Raw genomic sequence first — 18,971 nt, 5'->3', positions numbered from 1 at the left:
TGCTTGCCTTCTTGGGGGGTGTGGGGAGGGAAGAGGGGAGAGAATTTTGAACTCACATATATATATATACCAAATACTGAGGTCTCTTGAATTATACACATCATCTTTCCATGTGGGAATGTAAACAAAATAGTTCAACTAATTTAGGAAGTCCCTTACGATTTCTCTTTCTTGACTACCTTTTCACACTCCTCTTGATTTATGTGTTTGAAAGTCAAATTTTCTATTCAGCTCTGGTCTTTTCACTGAGAAAGCTTTATAGTCGTCTATTTTGTTGAAAATTCATATTTTGCCTTGGAGCTTGATACTCCATTTTGCTGGGTAGGTGATTCTTGGTTTTAATCCTAGCTCCATTGACCTCCAGAATATCATATTTCAAGCCTTTCAATCCCTTAATGTAGAAGCTGCTAGATATTGTGTTATCCTGATTGTGTTTCCACAATACTCAAATTGTTTCTTTATGACTGCTTGCAGTATTTTCTCCTTGATCTGGGAGCTCTGGAATTTGGGCACAATATTCCTAGAAGTTTTCTTTTTGGAATCTTTTTCAGGAGGTGACCGGTGGATTCTTTCAATTTCTATTTTACCCTCTGGCTCTAGAATATCAGGGTGGTTCTCCTTGATAATTTCTTGAAATTATCTATCTTATCTATGCTTTTATTTTGATCACAGCTTTCAGGTAGTCCAATAATTTTTAATTTATCTTTCCTGGATCTATTCTCCAGGTCAGTGGTTTTTCCAATGAGATATTTCACTTTGTCTTCCATGTTTTCATTCATCTTGTTCTGTTTTATGATATCTTGATTTCTCTTAAAGTCACTAACTCCCACTTGCTCCAATATGATTTCTAAGGTAGTATTTTCTTCAGTGTCTTTTGGACTTCCTTTTCCATTTGGCTACTTCTGCCTTTCAAGGCATTCTTCTCCTCATTGGTTTTTTGGAGCTCTTTTACTCTTTCAGTTAGTCTATTTTTTAAGGTGTTATTTTCTTCAGTATTTTTGGGAGTGTCCTTTAGCAAGTCATTGACTTCTTTTTCATGGTTTTCTCACCTCACTTTCATTTGTCTTCCCAATTTTTCCTCTATTTCTCTAACTTGCTTTTCCAAATCCTTTTTGAGCTTTTCCATGGCCTGAGACCAGTTCATGTTTTTCTTGGAGTCTTTTGATTTAGGCTCTTAGTGACTTTGTTGACTTCTTCTGGCTGTATGTTTTGGTCTTCTTTGTCACCGAAGAAAGATTCCAAAGTCTGAGTCTGAATTTGAGTCCATTTTCGCTGCCTGGCCATGTTCTCAACCAACTGCTTGACCCTTGAATTTTTCGTCAGGGTATGACTGCTTGTAGAGTACAGAGTACTTTGTCCCAAGGTGGAGGAACTGCGCTGCTATTTTCAGAGCTATTTCTACACAGCAAGCTTTTTCACACCAGCACTCCTTCTCCCCCAAGGACCACCAACCCAGACCAGACTCAGATCTTAAGCAGGCTCTGCACTCCCGCTCAGATCTGCCCCTTAATTCTTCCCACCAGGTGGGACTGGGCCCCAGAAGCAACTGCAGCTGTAGTTCTGTCCTCACAGCTCCACCACCTCCCCTGCCCTTGGGGCAGTGGCCAAACCATGAACTCCTTTCACACAGTCCCCGGTAGTTTTTCCTACTACTCTTCTCTGTTGTCTTTGGTGTTTGTGGGTTGAGAAGTGTGGTAACTGACACAGCTCACTGATTCAGGATGCTAGGTCCTGTTCCACCTGGCTCCTAGTCTGTTTGATGTGGGCACAGCCCCCACTGGGCTCTGCTTGGTTCAGCTCTGTGCAATATATCTTATCCAGTGACCATCCAGGCTGTCCTGGACTGGAACCATGCTTCCCTCTGGTATTTCGTGGATTCTGCAGTTCTAGAATTTGTTCAGAGCCATTTTTTATCTGTGTTTGGATGGTCCTGGGGGAGAGCTTTAGGCCAGTCCCTGCTTTCCAGCCACCATCTTGGCTCTGTCCCAGAGCCAAATATTTCAAGGTGCAATTCAATGTGTTTAAAGAAACCAGAGGTGACATCTTCCTTCTTCATCCAACAATTCCAGTGTCTGGATACATCTTTGTCACTGGAAAAATGTCACTCTGTATTTATTTCAGTGGCATTTTATTATCATTTTGCTAATATTAATAGAGACAGGAAGACCTGGGTCCAAGGCTGGTATCTGACACATGCTGACTCTGTGACTCTGGACAAATGCCTTAACTTGCCCTGCTGCCCCATATATCCATCTTCATTAGTAGAGGCAATTTCTGAATCCGAATATCCCTTCACATAAGAAATCATAGCTAATCAATGAGTATATGAGTAAGAAATAAACCCCAAATGATGAAATCCAAGGGTATAGTTGTCTAGGTTTGAAACTTTGACAGTATGGGAAGAGGAGACCTAGCAGGTGGAGAAATGTTTAGGGAGGATGAGCAAGAAGGAATTGTTGTTACTTGGTTATTTTCAACTCTTGGTGACTCTATTTTGGGGTTTTCTTGGCAAAGACAATGGGGTGTTTGCCATTTCATTCTTCAGCTCATTTTACAAATGGGGAAACTGAGGCAAATAAGGTTAAGTGACTTGCCCAGACTCACATAGCAAGCTCAGATTTGAGCTTGGGAAGAGTAGTCTTTTCGATGATTCCAAGCCCAGCGATCTATCCACTGTGCCAGCTAGCTGTCCATGATTGGTAAGGAAAGCTAGGCAGGTATGTAGACAGAAGAAAGGATAGCAAGGTAGGCTTATAACATTTTGAATGAGATAGTATGAATACATCTAGGAGGCAGTTTAGAAGTATGCTGCCCCCTAGCTTTAATTTCTTATGGATGAGGCCCATTACAAAGTGTTAGAGTGAGGAAAATAGAGATAATTTGGTTGGGGACTTTGAGGGATAATTAGAGGAAAGGAAGACAGAAGGGAAAAATTGACAAGATGTGCCTATGAACGATAGCTTGGCTTCCTAAACTTTTCCTGATTTACTATCGGATATCAAGGTTCTTAAATCTCCATATGGCTCAGAGATACCTTAAGAAGAAAGATAGAAAAAAAAGCCATGAGAGATTAAGAGAATGAATAGGAGGGCATAATTCTAGAAAGAGTCAATGGGTCAAGAAATATTTATAAAGCACCTACTACGTGCCAGAAGGGGCAGCTAGGTGGTACAGTGGAAACAGTGCCTTGAGTCAGGAAGATCTGAGTTCAAATCCTCAAACACTTACTAGCTGTGTGCCCCTGGGCAAGTCACTTAACCCTGTTTGCCTCAGTTTCTTCAATTATAAAATGATCTGGAGAAGAAAATAGTAAGGCATTCCAATGTCTTTGCCAAGAAAGCCCCAAATAGGGTCATGAAGTTAGACATGAATGGACAAACTAAACAACAAAAGCTAGATGCCAGGAGTTAGGAATAGTAACACAAAAGTGAGACAGGCCCTGTCATCAAGGAGCTTATATTATACTAGTGAAACAAATATTTACATTGGAAGGGACCTGAGAGGTCGTCTTGTTCAACTTTCCATTTTACAGAAAAAGAGACTGAGGCTCAGAAAGGAGAAGTAACTTGTCATTAGAAGCATCAAGGCCAGGACTTGAACTCAGGGCCTTTGGTCCTAAATCCAATATCCATACCATTATGAATGGAGACATAAAGTAGTCAGTTGTCAGAATTTTGCCAGGAGGAATGGTAATGTTTTTTTTTTTGCTCTCACCCTTTTATTTTTATTTTTTCTATATATATTTTCTTTAATATTTTAGTTTTCAACATTGATTTCCCAAAGATTTTGAGTTACAAATTTTCTCCCCATTTCTACCCTCCCTCTATTCCAAGATGGCATATATTCTGATTGCCTTGTTCTCCAGTCAGCCCTCCCCTCTTTCACTGCATCCCCCCCATCCCCCTTTCCCCTTACTTTCTTGTAGGGTAGGATAGATTTCTATGCCCCATTCCCTATAAATCTTGTTTCCCAGCAGAATGCAATTTTTAAAAAAATTTTAAGCATGTTTCTTAGCCCAGTGCCATATCTTTTCCACTGATTTCTCATTTAGCAATGGAGTAGGATAGATCATACAATCTTAGCCACTGTCTTGGTTATGAGGCCGTGTGCATTGAATGCTACTGACACATAAGAAGATTGTATAAATCTGTTGTTTTCTGCAGTGTAGAAATGAAGGGTATTTGCTTTTATTTTTCTTTAATGATTTCATAGATTGTTGGGCAGTATTCCCAAAAAGTAGATATTTTGCATTTTAATTCTAACACATGATTCAGTTGCATGAAAAAAAAATTGACAGGTCTGACTGGCCAAATATATGGCTCTATCTTTCCATTCCTGTCATGTGAGCAGCCATTCCCTGAGTTCTCCCTTCATGCCAAGACATCAACACTGTCTGGCAGTCATGATGGAATTACATTCTTGGAACTCTGCCCTTCCTCCTGTATCCTGCCCAGAACCCTAAGCTGGCCCTAGAAAATGGAGCAGAACCATACTGCAACCCAGTCCTCCAAAAGGCAAAGTGTGACCAGTTCCACAGAGTACTTCAAGAACTTGGAAAACTCAAGCCAGCTTAATGCTTTTCCAGACTTGTTATTAAAAATTCACCATTTACATATCAAATTTTCCACTTTTCAGCAAAGCATATAAATAAACCGCATGCTTCAGTCTGCCTGAAATTCCCAAGTAGAGAAACAGAATGATATAGTGGAAGAAGCCTAGGATTTGGGGTCAAAATACTGGAGTCTGAGTCTTAGGGCCACCCATTACTGGCTATGCCTGAAATTGGATAATAGCTTCTTGGAGCCTCATTTTTCAAGTAGAGGCTAAACAGCCACATGTTGAATGGTTCCTTGTGGGGATCTTTTTGTGTATTCTCAGGCCATCTTCCAAAATGCTACCAAAACAGTTTTCTTTAAGGGCTGAGAGACCATGTGCCTCCCTTACTCAGTAACCTCCAGAGGCTCCCAGTTACCTCAATCATCAAATCTATAATTATCTGCTTAGCTTTTAAAACCCCTCACTACCTGACCCTAACCCATCTTTTTTCCATTTTCTTTTTCTAACCCATCTTTCCAGCCTCACTGCATATTACTCTTCTTCCCACAGTCTTTGATCTAGCTAATCTGTCCTTTTCTCTCTGTTACTCACACATGACATCCTCCATGACTGTCATTGGCTGTGCCCTATGCCTGAATTGCAATTCATATCATAGAGTCCCTCCTTTCCTTCAAGATGGCACCTCAAGTACCATCTTCCATATGAAGCCTTTGCTGATTCACCCATCTGTTAGTGCCCTCTCTTTACATTTATTCTTTATATACATGTATTCACATAGATAGATGGATTGACAGATAGACAGACAGACAGAAAATAAAGCTCTAACAATGCATGTTACCACCTCCTCTGCATTTTGTGGTCTTCGATATTTGTGTGACGCTGGGCAAATCATATAATCCTGTTTGCTAGTTTCCTCATCTGGAAAAATGAACTGGAAAGGAAATGGCAAATAATCCCAAAATCTCTGTCAAGAAAATCCCAAACAGGGTCACAAAGTATGGGACATGATTGGAAAATGCCTGAACAACAACAACAAACCCATATCAGTATGGATATAGATACATACTCCCGGGGATGAGAAACAGTAGCTCACCTCAGAGCCAACAAGATCTGCATTCAAGTCCTACCTTTGACAAATATTGAACAAGTCTCTTAAGCTTGCATTATTCTAGGCAACTTGATACAGGGAGTTTTCTCATCCAGGAGTTCCATATACCAATGAAACCACAGGACTATTCCCTATCCCTATATTCTGCTTAGTCATAGGTTCATACATCTACAAGTATGGAAGGGTCCTCAGAGGCCACTCTAATCATTATAGATGAGGAAAGTGTGGTCTAAGGATGTTAGATGACTTCCCTGAGATAACACAGGTAGTCATTGTCTCATCTTTCAAATAAGCCACTATTGAAATCGACTGACTACTTGGCTACTCACTAAGAAGATTGTGTTACATAAACATATCAGAAAGTGCATGATCTAGTAAGACAAAATCTGCCAGCACTTCCATGAACTATAAAGGTGTCATAACAGAAATATTTTAATGGTTTATAGGACTTTTTCTTTCTTTGTTTCTGTGTGTTTGTCAGATAGCTGCTGTTTCTAACACATAGCTCACCCAGTGCCCAATGTGTTTTACAGATAAAGAGTGGCAAAATCCATTTTACGTCTGATGCTGGAGTTTCTGGGAAAGTTGAGAGGCATTTCCCTGAGGTTCATGTTGCTGATGGCCACTGGCATTCTCTCCTGATGGGAAAAAATGGATCTTCCACCATTTTGTCTATAGACAGAATGTATAGTCGGGATATTTTGCACCCTACTCAGGATTTTGGTGGAATTGATGTGCATACCATTTCACTCGGTGGAATCCCACCCAATCATGCCCTTCGGAACGCAGATACAGGTAAAAGCATCTGTTTGACAAAACTGATGGCAAAAGGGATATAGTAGAAATGGGGCTAGATTGAGACCCAGAGAACACTTCCCTGACTAGTAGTGTGACTTTGGACATGTCACTTCATCTCTCTCAGTTTTCCAATATGTAAAATAGTGTTGTGCTTGATGAAGCTAAGGTTCCCTCCATACATAAATCTATGCACCCCACCCCTTCCCTTCAAAAAAAAAAGAAATAACACTTCAGATAGCAAAAATTTGATAACAAAAAATTAGAATGACAAAGATATAGCTAGCTAAATTAGAATGGAAAAGACAGCAAAATGGATCTTTTCAAAAAAAAAAAAAGTAGAACTTCTACAGAACCAAAACTTAATCTTCAGTGAGAACATAAGCCCTACACGAAATATTTCATCAGGACGTAAAGCTGACTGATAAAATGAATAAATGAGTCATTTTTTAAAATAAATTTAAAAATGACACAAATCATTAAAATTCTATATCACTCCTTCTTAGAATTACGTCAGTAGACCTTTTGTAAGTTCTACCAAGCTAGAAAGAGCCTGTGTGGACTTGGTGGTGAGTCTACATAGGTCCATCATCTGAGCCCATCTCTAGTGAAGTGCATGTCCTTTGCACCAGAAGGTTGGCCTTTGGACACAACAATTCGTAAAGTCGACTTGATGAAGAAAGGAAGGGCTATGATCTGCATCAGTGAAATGAATGTCCACCTTGATAAAATCAGAGATCCTGGCAGTAGTGAATCTTACCTTTACCAAAGTAAAAAAAAATAATCCTTCAGACAGATTAGAGGAATCCATTTACAATCATTTCTTATAGTTCCTGACTATTTCTTAGAGCATTTCTTTCAAGTTCCTGACAGCCTCTTCTGCTTAGAGGTGAAGGAATAAAAACAAAAGGGTGCTGGCTAGCCATAGCCTAACATTCCTTTCTCAAATATTTAACTTCTTTTAAAAAATATCAGGATGTTAAGGGTTTTATTTTTTGTAGGTATTATATAAGTATGTATATATGCATATATATATACACACATATAGGGTGCATTGTGATTTGAAAAACTGTATGCATGTGTGTATATGTATTCATATATGTGTGTATTTGGATGTATATACATCTCTGTATATATGCATATATATGTATATATCTATATAGATTTCCATATTATGAATAGAAACATTTATTTGAGCAAGTTTTTACAAATTTCTCTGCAAATATTAATTAATTTAAATAAGGAATATATATGATTATATATTAGAATTTTATACATACATACATACATACACATGCACACACACATGCATATATAATTATATAATACTTAAATCAGGTCATATATATTCATATACAGGATGTCAACAAAATTTTAATTTCAATAATTTAAAAATTCCCATGGAACACCCTGAGTATGTATATACTTATAGAGTATAATTATATGTACACAGTTTTGTAAATTACCATACAAATATTCATTCAATGCCCAAAACACCACTGTGAGATGAAAAGCTATTGTCCCCTTTTTTACAGAAGAGAAAACTGGGCTTGAGAGTGGAAGCCATGTGACTTGCCCAGGCTCACACAGCTACTACATTTCTGAGGAGGGGTTTCGACACAGGTCTTGCTGAGTCCAAGTTCAGTGCTCTTTCTATTCTACCTACCAAGAGATGGAGGGATTATGGGTAGAGCCCTGAATTAGGAACCTCGGGAGTCAGAGATCTTGACTTGGGTCTCTGAAAGTTACTCCATATGTGACTTTGGGCAAACCACGTGATTGTAACTTTAGTATACTCACCTGTAATGGATGTGAGTGGGCAAGCTGACCTTTAACAGCGTGGCTTGCTCTTCTTGGCTTATTCCACTGAGCTTTGGTGGATGAGCTATGATGGATGAGTCCATTAATCTATGAGTTTTTTCAATATTCCAACAGTTCATTATGGACCAACTTTAAATGAACAAAACCAAAACATGAATCTGTAATATCATATCCTTGAGAATTTAATATTAATTCAGTATGTGAAGGCTTTCAAGAATCCATGATCCTGTCTTATGTTTCTTTGAGAATGCCTGTAAATAATTTTCTAGCATAGAACATCATTATTAAAAAGTATTACATTATCTAGGTGAAACAAAAAGACTTGACAACAGGACAGCCATGCGTTTGTAGCTGAAGTGATTCTTTCTCTGATAGAAAGAAACATAATGAAAGAAAAATTAAAAAAAAATAACAAAAGTGATTTCACATCTCAAGCCCTGACATAGAAACCATCCACCCCCTTAGAAAAAGATAATGAATACATGTCTTTTTAAGCAAAGTAGACAAACAAACATCTCTCTTTCCTTCAAAATAAATATTGGCTTCTTTTCTGAGATGTAACTAAGTAAAATGACTGAGATTTAATCTGGAGAACCAGAACTGAGTGGGGGCATATCTTCAAGACTATAGCGACAAATAAATTAGCCCATAATTAACAAGAAGCATTAGTGAAAACAGGAAATTTCCTACAATTGATGGCTTTATCCCATGTGATCTCCCCAGCTTGCCCCAGCACTACCCCACCTCCGGCTAAGTTGAGGACAGTATTTATGATGCTTTCCCTGGGCAGCAAAATGTCTAGTTAGAAGCAGCATTGTGTAGTGCCTGATGTGATAGAGGTCAGAAGTCCTGGGTTCAAATTCTCCCTCAGATACTTACTAATTGTTTGATTGGGAGTGTAGCAACCTCCTTCTGCCTGAGTTTTCTCATCTGTAAAATAAAGGGATCAGACTAGCCATTCTTTCAAGTCACATCCAGCCCTAGCTCCATGTTCCCATGATGACTCTAAATCCATGCCTTTTTAAGTTTCTTATGAGCTTATTTGTTTTGTTTAACCATGAAACAAGTCATCTGATAGCACATACCACTAGTAACTGCACTTCAAACCCTCATCTTCCTCCTAGGTGCTATTCAAACTCCCTCTCTCCCCCAACACCCAAATTTCTCTAACTTGTGGGTCATTAGGCAGTTGAATGATGAAATTTTAGGAAACAAGTCCATGTCAGTCCTGTGGGCAGCATGAAATCCTTGAGGAAGTCATCTGCTCTTACCTGTTGCTTTATGATTTTTGTCTAAGGAAGAGGTCCAAGATCATTAAAGACTGACTTAGCCCAACCCCTCCATTTTACAGGTGAAAAAACTGAGTCCCAGAAAGATTGTGACCTCCAAGGTCACATTAGTAACAAGGGCAAATGCCAGGATTTAAACTTCAGTTTTCTGATTCCAGAGCCAGCATTGTTTCCACTATACCCCATTGCCTCTCACCTCAACAACCATCTTGGGAAAGAGGATCAAAGTCTGTTCTACGCCCACACTCAAAATCTGATTTTTGTCTTCACCATAATGCCAGATGAAAACATTAAAATACTTATCTTAATACTTAAACATTCACAAAAGAAATACTTTAACACAAAAAATGTGTTTCACAATTATACAACATACTGATTCAATTATGTATGAAAGCAACATGTATTTTTTTAAAGAAACACATTTAGAATAAACAAGAACAGGCAAAGAAACAGAAAAGAGAAAATTACTTCCAATAAAATTTACACTCTATTTTCTATAAAAAAGAAATATGAGTATAAACCACAATCAAAATTCATAATCCTAAATTATTTTTGCAAAAGTTTGAGAATTGTCTTACATTACTCAATCTAGCATTTATGTCAGAGGATATCTGAAACCTATTATATACCACTCTGAGTGTCTAGATTGGAGGAATCATAAAAAAAAAAAATGTTTCTAGTCTTAGAGAAGAATGGCAAAGTGAAAAGAGTCCGGATTGTCAGGGAGAGCTAGCTTCTACTCTCAATTTTCACTTATCTAGGAGAATAAATCATTTCACTAGTGATCTTAATTTCTCATCCATAAAATGAAAAGAATGGGCTAACTCAATGGTTGCTTACAATTATGGCAATCAGTCAGTAAACATTAATTAAGTGCCTGCTATACGCCAAGCACTGTACTAAGCGCTGAGGATACAAAATGAGGCAAAAGTCAGATCCTATCCTCAAGGGGCTCACAATATAATGGGGAAAAGAACATGTGGAGTTAAAGGAAGTGGTTTGGTAATTGATAAATAAGCCACCAGATCTTTTAAAGACTAAATAAATAATTCTGTTTACTAATAAGGGCTAGAACTTGTAGAGCTTTAAGGTTTGAAAAGAACTTTAAAAATATTGTCTCATTTGATTGTCACATCAATTCTGGAAGTCAGAGTTTTCATCAATTTTACATTTGAGGAAACTGAAGTAAACAGAGGGTAAGTAACTTGCCCAAGGTCACACAACTTGTAAATATCTAAAGCTGGATTTAACCTCAGTTGTTCTTGACTCCAAATGCAACACGATTAGCTGCCTGTATCTCTCTGTGTGTCTGTCTCTGTTTCTCTCTTTCTCTTTTTCTCTCTCTATCTCTCTGTGTCTCTGTCTCTGTCTGTCTCTGCTTCTCTGTCTCTGTTTCTGTCTCTGTCTCTCTGTCTCTCTTTCTGTCTCTCTTTCTCTCTCTCCCTCCTCCTCTCCCTTTCTCTGCCTCCCTCCCTTTTGTGAATATATACAAATAACAAATAACAAATTATCTCAATGCGACTTATAGCTTGGGAGGAAGGATACAAGCATTAGAGGGGGAGAGGTTCTATAAAGCCTCCACATATAAGATGGTGCTTGAATGAAGTAAAGAAAGAGTGGGATTCCATAAGGGAGAAACGAAGAGCAGGTGCATTACAGATATACGGGATGGTCAGTATGAAAGGATAGAGAGGGGAGGCAAAATATCACAGATGGGAAATAGAGAGGTCGATATGCCTAGGGAAGTTGTGTCCATTAAGGATGGAAAGAGAGATTAGGAAAACACACACACACACACACACACACACACACACACACACACACACACGTAAAGGTAGAGACAACTGCCTTTAGAACGCAGATCTAACTTTAAACCCAATGTCTTCCCTCTGTAGAGTGCTGTTGAAATTTTCAAAGGGAGCTAATGAGAGTATGGAGTGTGGAGTGAGGAGTGAAGGGATGCTGAACATAAGAGGTGTTAGTAGAGTAGAGTTAGTAGGACTTGGCCACTAATTGGCTATGAGACCATGAGTGGGAATGAAGCATTAAGATGATTGTGACATTGAATACCTGAGTTTAATAGAAGGATGGTGGCACTCTCAATGGAAGTAGGGAAGTTAGGATGATGGTGGATTTAGGGGGAAAGATAATACCATATCTACCACGTGGACGCATTACTAGAGCACTCTGATGGATGGACAGCTGTCTCTGAAGCTAGGAAGACCTGGGTTCAAATCCTACTTGTGACAGATGGGGCGTGTGACCCTGGGCAAGTCATTTAACCACTTAGTCCTCTAGAAACTTCCTAAGACAGAAATTATTGACATTGACTTTTGTGGGTGTGTCATAGACCCGTTTGGTAGCATAGTGAAGGCTCTAGGCCCCTCCATTCTCTGAAAATTTTTATGTGCATGAAATAAAATAGATATAACTACAAAGGAGCCCAAAGGTCAGTAAAAATGAGGTATTTTTTCCCATCCAAACTCACAGACCCCTGGAGATCTCCACATGGATCCCCAAGGATCCCTTTTGCATCAGCACCCCCCCAAAATGCTTGAAAATTATAAATTGCAGATGAGGAGTTGACATGGATTAATAGAGAGAAGGCCTCTATATATAATTGAAATCACAAGTCTATTCCCTGTGTCTTATATGCATTGCTATTTTTCAAATATATGTAGATATTATGATTAGTGAGGCACCTCGATGGAGCCATAAAGAGAGGGCTTGACATGGAATAAGAAAAATGTGAGTTCAAATGCAGCCTCATACACAAAAAGCTGTGTAACTTTGGAAAAGTAACACAATTTCTGTTTGCCTCAGTTTCCTCAAATGTAAACAGCACATACCTCCACAGGTTGTTGTGAGGATCAAATGAGATAATATATGTAAAATTCTTAGCATGATACATGGCATATAGAAGCTGTTATATAAATTCAAGTGAATAGTAGTAGTAGTAGTAGTAGTAATATGAGAAAAAAAGGTCAGTGAAAATCTCTACTAGATTCATAAGAGCTTTTTGTAATTATGTATTTTCTCAGTCAGCAGACACAGTACAAAAATCACATGATGGGTTCCAAGAAAGTTTTTGACATCAAAAAAGGCCTCCATTCTCAGAAAGTCTGGGAACCACTGGATTAAATGATCTCAAAAGGCTTTCCAACTCCAACATTCTGTAACATTCTAAAAATATTACACATATAAATTTTCCTGAAGTGATGTTTTAATATTTACCATATAACAAAGAAAGATGTTTTTCATTTATCAATAGCAATCCAGTTTAAATATTTAGACATCTTTGGAGGCCCTTGCACTCAGCTGTGGCTTCTTTCCTAGAGAAAACTCTAATGGCAGCATCCTCATCCCTCTAGAACTTCGCCAGAAAATATTTAAACCAGTCACTGATTCGTGAAATCAATCCTGTTTGTGGAAAGCCAACTTGTAGTGAATGGTAAACAGAGTCTTTCTTCAATTCACCCTGAATTGGAGGATACTTTGTGATAGAGATAGAAGATCAGGTGTTCACTCAGAAAGAGTCTTTTGGTGGGCCATCGCACCTCTTTGAAAGATGTGATTTGTAGTCAAGACATCTGATTGGCTTGATTATGACCTTATAAACAATTCAGGTACTTTTGTCAGGTAATTCAGGTAATTTTGTTACACATGGCAAAGTGTATGCACCTGAAGTTTACATTAGTAGTATAAAAGTCAAGAGGAAAAATATTAAAAGCTAAAGCAGTGGGGTTTAACTTTTTTTTCCAGTCATGGACCCATTTGGCAGAAGTCTGGTGAAACCCACAGGCCCCTTTCCAGAACTATGTTCTTAATCATATAAAAAAGGAATGCAAAGGAAACCAATTATTTTGAAATACAGTTACCAAAATATTTTTTTTTTTAAGTTCACAGACCTCAGGTCAAGAAGTCCTGACCCAAAGACAATTATGAAGCTAAATATGGCAGAGGGGTAACTTACTTTTGTTTCAAAATGTCTGTATGTAAGGAACCTCTAAGAATATAGATGGGTAGAACATTAAAATTTTTATCCCCATTAACTAATGTTCCCTTACATAATTTGGAAGCTTAAACTTTCCCCTTGATTAAATTCAGACAGACGGGTTAGACAGGTTACAATACACTCACACGGTTGCAATTGTATTTATTTGCTTCAATTCAAGAGAACTTTAATTTTTAATTTTTTTTTATTTTACAATATATAGAAGGACTGTTCAGCCAGACATTCCTTTCCATTGTCTTTTGTTACTTAGCCATCTTGTCATTTCCTCAACATTTTAAACTCAACACACCAAATCTGTCAACTTAAATGATGAAAAACGGAAGGTTTTATGAACTTGGTTATTTCTTATTTAAAGATGTTGTAGAAAGAACTATAGAAAGGGAGACCTATAAATGCTTATTCTCGGAGTGCAAGAAGACTTAAAATAAAAAACAATTAAATGTTGAGTCAGGCACAGTTATGTCTCCTCTTCCCCCCACCCAACATTCATATATACGACCCATAAATGAATTTATTTCTTTGCCTTGTCATTGGCTTGAGAAGTTATAGGAAATTGGAAAGGGGGTGAAAAAGGAGAAGGGCAAGCCCAGATGTAAAAAAATATATCAATGAACAAAGTGTAATGGGAAAAAAATAACCCCAAAGAGAAATATCACATAATGTACTCAAAAATTCCTGTCTGACTAGGACTTATTCAGCTGTTACACCAGGTATTTATCAGTTCTGGGTTCTATTAGGAAGCAATTCATTATATGTTGATCCTCTTGAGAGTCTTTCCACACTGACTTCTTCCCTTTGAAATCCTATTCCCTTATAGGGATTTAGCAATTGCCTTTCTTCAAAGGACCCCCAATAATTATCTACAGGCTTCTGTCTATAAGAGAGGCCACAAGTTTGTCTTCTTGTTATCAATGTTGTTGGATCCTTCATTTGAGAATCTTGATCCATGTGGGATTAGACCCACTCATTTGGTATGTGGAAGCACCAGAACAGAGCTTGAAAACCTGCATTTTGCCATTTTTCATTTATTTATTTCCCCCCACCCTCAAGAAGTAAAGTGCCCACTTTGCATTGGTTCCTGCTTTACACATCCAGGGATTCCATGGTCAATTGGCTCCTATGAGTCTTTAGCACATCTTGGACTGCCATGATCAAAGGAGCCTGGATTCTCCCCCTATGAATTTGTGACTTTTCTGAGACTGCAGCAGCTCTCCATTTTCTCTTCTTCTATGGTAATGAAATAGAAGGTGCCTTGAGCCCAGAACATGCCCCGTGGTGCTTTCATTGACTGACAGACTCCTTTTGTCCTCTCAGCAGGTTTTGAAGGCTGCATAGCCTCCGTGATTTATGGCAGTGAGAGCCTTCCTTTTGGTGGGAAGCACAGTTTGGCAACTATATCCAAGACAGATCCATCCGTGAAATTGGGCTGCCGGGGCCCCAACATCTGTGCCAGCAATCCCTGTTGGGGGGATCTACTGTGCATCAACCAGTGGTTTGCCTACAAGTGTGTTCCTCCTGGAGACTGTGCCTCACAACCTTGCCAAAATGGTGGCAGTTGTGAACCAGTCTTATACTCTGGATTCACCTGTAGCTGCCCAGAGTCACACACTGGCAGGACCTGTGAGACAGTGGTAGCCTGCCTCGGTGTCCAGTGTCCACAAGGTAGCATATGCAAGGCTGGTAGTGCTGGAGGCCATGTCTGCATCTTGACTAAGGTCCCGGAGGAGATCTCCCTGCCACTGTGGGCTGTCCCAGCCATCGTGGGCAGCTGTGCCACACTTCTTGTTTTACTGGTATTAAGCCTTATTTTGTGCAATCAGTGCAGAGGTAAGAAGGCCAAAGCACCAAAGGAAGAGAAGAAGATTAAGGAGAAGAAGAAAAAAGGAAGTGAGAATGTGGCTTTCGATGACCCTGACAACATCCCTCCTTATGGTGATGATATGACTGTCAGGAAGCAACCAGAAGGAAACCCCAAGCCTGACATCATTGAAAGGGAAAACCCCTACCTGATCTATGATGAGACAGACCTTCCTCCTAACACTGAAACCATCCCTAGCGCTCCCTTGGCTTCCCCTGAGCAGGAGATTGAACATTATGACATTGACAATGCCAGCAGCATTGCCCCTTCAGATGCTGATATCATTCAGCATTACAAGCAGTTCCGCAGTCACACCCCCAAGTTCTCCATCCAGAGACACAGCCCACTAGGCTTTGCAAGACAATCTCCCATGCCCTTGGGAGCAAGCAGTTTGACTTACCAGCCTTCTTATAGCCAGGGTCTGAGAACAAGTTCCTTGAGCCACTCTGCTTGCCCCACTCCCAACCCCCTTTCTCGCCACAGTCCAGCCCCCTTTTCTAAATCTTCAACATTCTACAGAAACAGTCCTGCCAGGGAATTGCACCTTTCCATAAGGGAAGGGGGCCCCTTGGAGATGCACGGTGATGTGTGCCAGCCTGGAATTTTCAACTATGCTACCAGGTTAGGGAGGAGAAGCAAGAGTCCACAGACCATGGCAACCCATGGCTCGAGGCCAGGGAGCCGCCTAAAGCAGCCAATTGGACAGATGCCTCTGGAATCTACTCCTCCAGTGGGACTCTCAATTGAGGAGGTTGAAAGACTAAACACTCCTCGCCCTAGAAATCCAAGCATCTGCAGTGCAGACCATGGTAGGTCTTCTTCAGAGGAGGATTGTAGGAGACCTCTATCGAGAACAAGGAACCCAGCTGATGGCATTCCTGCTCCAGAATCCTCATCTGACAGTGACTCTCATGAGTCCTTCACTTGTTCTGAGATGGAATATGACAGGGAAAAACCCATGGTTTACACCTCCCGTATGCCCAAATTATCTCAAGTTAATGAGTCTGATGCAGATGATGAAGATAATTATGGGGCTAGACTGAAGAGTCGAAGGTACCCAGGCCGTCGGGCTGAGGGAGGGTCCATGGGCACACAGACAGCAGCAGCAGTGAATGTTGCTGAGAGCACATTGCCCCTGAAACTTGGGCAGCAAGCAGGAAATTTCAACTGGGACAACCTGTTAAACTGGGGCCCTGGTTTTGGGCATTATGTAGATGTTTTTAAAGACTTGGCATCTCTCCCAGAAAAAACAACAACCAGTGAAGAAGGCACTGTTCGGACCAGTAAGCCTGCTTCCAAAGATGGGGAAGCAGAGCAGTATGTGTAGACGTTATGTACAAGCAGGACGAAAATGCAACACCTGATGCAATCAAACCATTCTGCGCTTACAGATGGCCCCCATTTCAACAACAGGCCATGGTCAACTTTTGGTTAAGGGAGACCTTAAAAATAAATAAATAACCATTATGCTGCTGAAACAGATTTAATTTGTTTTAATTGAATGATGAATTGGTTTCTCCTGCATGTACTGCGTTTTAGAACTAGACATTCAGCATGCAGAATTTGAAGAGGGTTTCATTCCTATTGACCACTGTTTGGTTGGTGATTTTAAAATTAATCCTGTTCTGGTAATGAATTTGTATTTCAACGGTGGAGTGTTTGTGTTGTTTCCATTTTAGCAACTTCATTTTTTTTTTTTTTGCATCGCCAGAACATGGAGGATTTGATTTCCTCTTAGAAATATGGAAGAGTTCTCCGATGCCTGAATGAAGGAATAAGTAGTGTTAATCCCCCTTTAAAAGTCCAGTTTCTGTAATTCATGTTTGCATAGTTAAAGAGCAATACATTGGGTGGTTTGCATGCAGTAGGGCATGGATCTTTTTCCATGGAAGTGGTTCTAGAAGCAACTCATTCTTTCTGGTCAGCACTTTAGGATTTGGTGAGGAAATTGTCTCAAGACTTCCAAGTTCAGTTGCTAACTGTTGTGGGTACTTATTCCATCCCTCCTTTCCCTGAGATGTCTTCTACCCAGAAGAGCTTGGGTAGAAGTCACCCCTGAGTACTGCCATCTATCTCCACGACTGGGGAGCACTGTTCTCAACAGTACAGCATTTTCAGATGATCATTTTTTAAAAGATTATTTATTGTAAAAAAGGATAAAAAAAGTGCTGCATTCTTGACTTTTTTTTTTTTAAGAACTGATATAAAGGGAGCCTCCTAGTGGACTCGCATTTTCAAGTACCCTACGTTTTGTAGAATTTATTAAAGTAGAAATCTGACAAAAAAAGCTGTTTTTTTCCCCCTGTCCATTTGGAAGTTCTTTGTACTGTGTAAAAAACTTTTTTTTTTACACTTAAGCCGTGTTTTTGATATTGATATTTTCCTATGCTGAATAGTTTTCTTACTTTCAGGAAAGTAAGAAAAGTACTTTTTCACATTTGTTACTTATGTAACATTCATATTTTTCACATTTGATAATTGTAACATACTGTATGCTTTCTACTTGTAAATGCCAATAATAGAATTAAATATTTATTTAAAATACTTTCTTAAAGGAATTTTTTTTAATCATTATGCTAAGGACATGTTATATGTGCATGCATGTGTTGTGGGTGTACATAAATGTATTTCATTCTTCACTGTTGGAGGTAATGGCCACTCTGGGGAGATATTAGGTTCATTGGGGTAAGAGAATATTATTTTTTTTTGCTCTTTAGCAGAAGTTGCCTGCATATCAACAGCCGAGTGAAAGCCTGAAAATGTCATTTAGTTTAACAGAATTAGATTTGGGTTGGAGGACCTGGGTTTGAGTCTAAGAGAGGTTGGGTAAATCCTTGCCCCCTTACATACACACACCCCACCTCAGTGTCCTTATCCATAAAATCATAGGTTTGGATGCTACGATCTCTCGATCCCTTTTGGTTATACATCCTATGAGCCTAAACGAACAATCATGAAATGCTTTTAGAAAATACCAATCAAGATTACTGTAGGAACATAAATGGCTTTCCTGTTGGAACTCCAGAAACTTACTTGAAACACAATGTCCATGGAGTTCTCTACAAAATGGAAGTATGAACTGGATTAGACATGAAGGTTATAATGTATGACAGAAACAACTTGGCGATTGTTGGGAGTTTTCCTTCTGGAGTGTTTTTATTGTGTACTAGATGTGGGACCATAATGGAAATGTAGAAATGGCGATAATTCAGGTCAATGAGTTATGTGAAAAAAGGCCTTTTCTGGTCTTTCCCAAAGAATTTGCCTGACACGCTTTTGGGATGATGGAAAGAAAACATGGTATAGACAAGACAACATCAGTTTAGGAGTCAAAGTACTGGGGTTCAGTTCTTAGTCCCATTATCATTCCCATGTTCCATTAGACTTCACAGCAAGATGTGGTGGAAAGAAAGTTGTATCTGTGTTCAAATGCTGCCTCTTCCATTTACTTGCTGTGTGACCTTGGACAAGTCATAACATTTATATCTCTACTCCTAGATTTCCTTATCGTAAAATGAAGGAGTTAGA

At 39.3% G+C, this 18,971-nt stretch overlaps 1 protein-coding gene across 1 annotated transcript in view; it reads left to right on the top strand.

Moving 5' to 3' along the window:
* Positions 1 to 17,826, top strand: part of FAT4 (FAT atypical cadherin 4) — a 237,901-nt gene extending 220,075 nt beyond the window's left edge. Inside the window, exons 16-17 of the mRNA XM_036763767.1 lie at positions 6,199 to 6,460; positions 14,900 to 17,826. Coding sequence (XP_036619662.1) covers positions 6,199 to 6,460; positions 14,900 to 16,770 — 2,133 coding nt within the window. The 3' untranslated portion in view covers positions 16,771 to 17,826. The remainder of the gene's footprint in view (positions 1 to 6,198; positions 6,461 to 14,899) is intronic.
* The last annotated feature ends 1,145 nt before the right edge of the window (positions 17,827 to 18,971 follow it).

This window comes from Trichosurus vulpecula, chromosome 6, assembly GCF_011100635.1.
Source record: "Trichosurus vulpecula isolate mTriVul1 chromosome 6, mTriVul1.pri, whole genome shotgun sequence".
Classification (NCBI taxonomy): domain Eukaryota; kingdom Metazoa; phylum Chordata; class Mammalia; order Diprotodontia; family Phalangeridae; genus Trichosurus; species Trichosurus vulpecula.
This window is presented reverse-complemented; position numbering and strand designations above follow the sequence as displayed.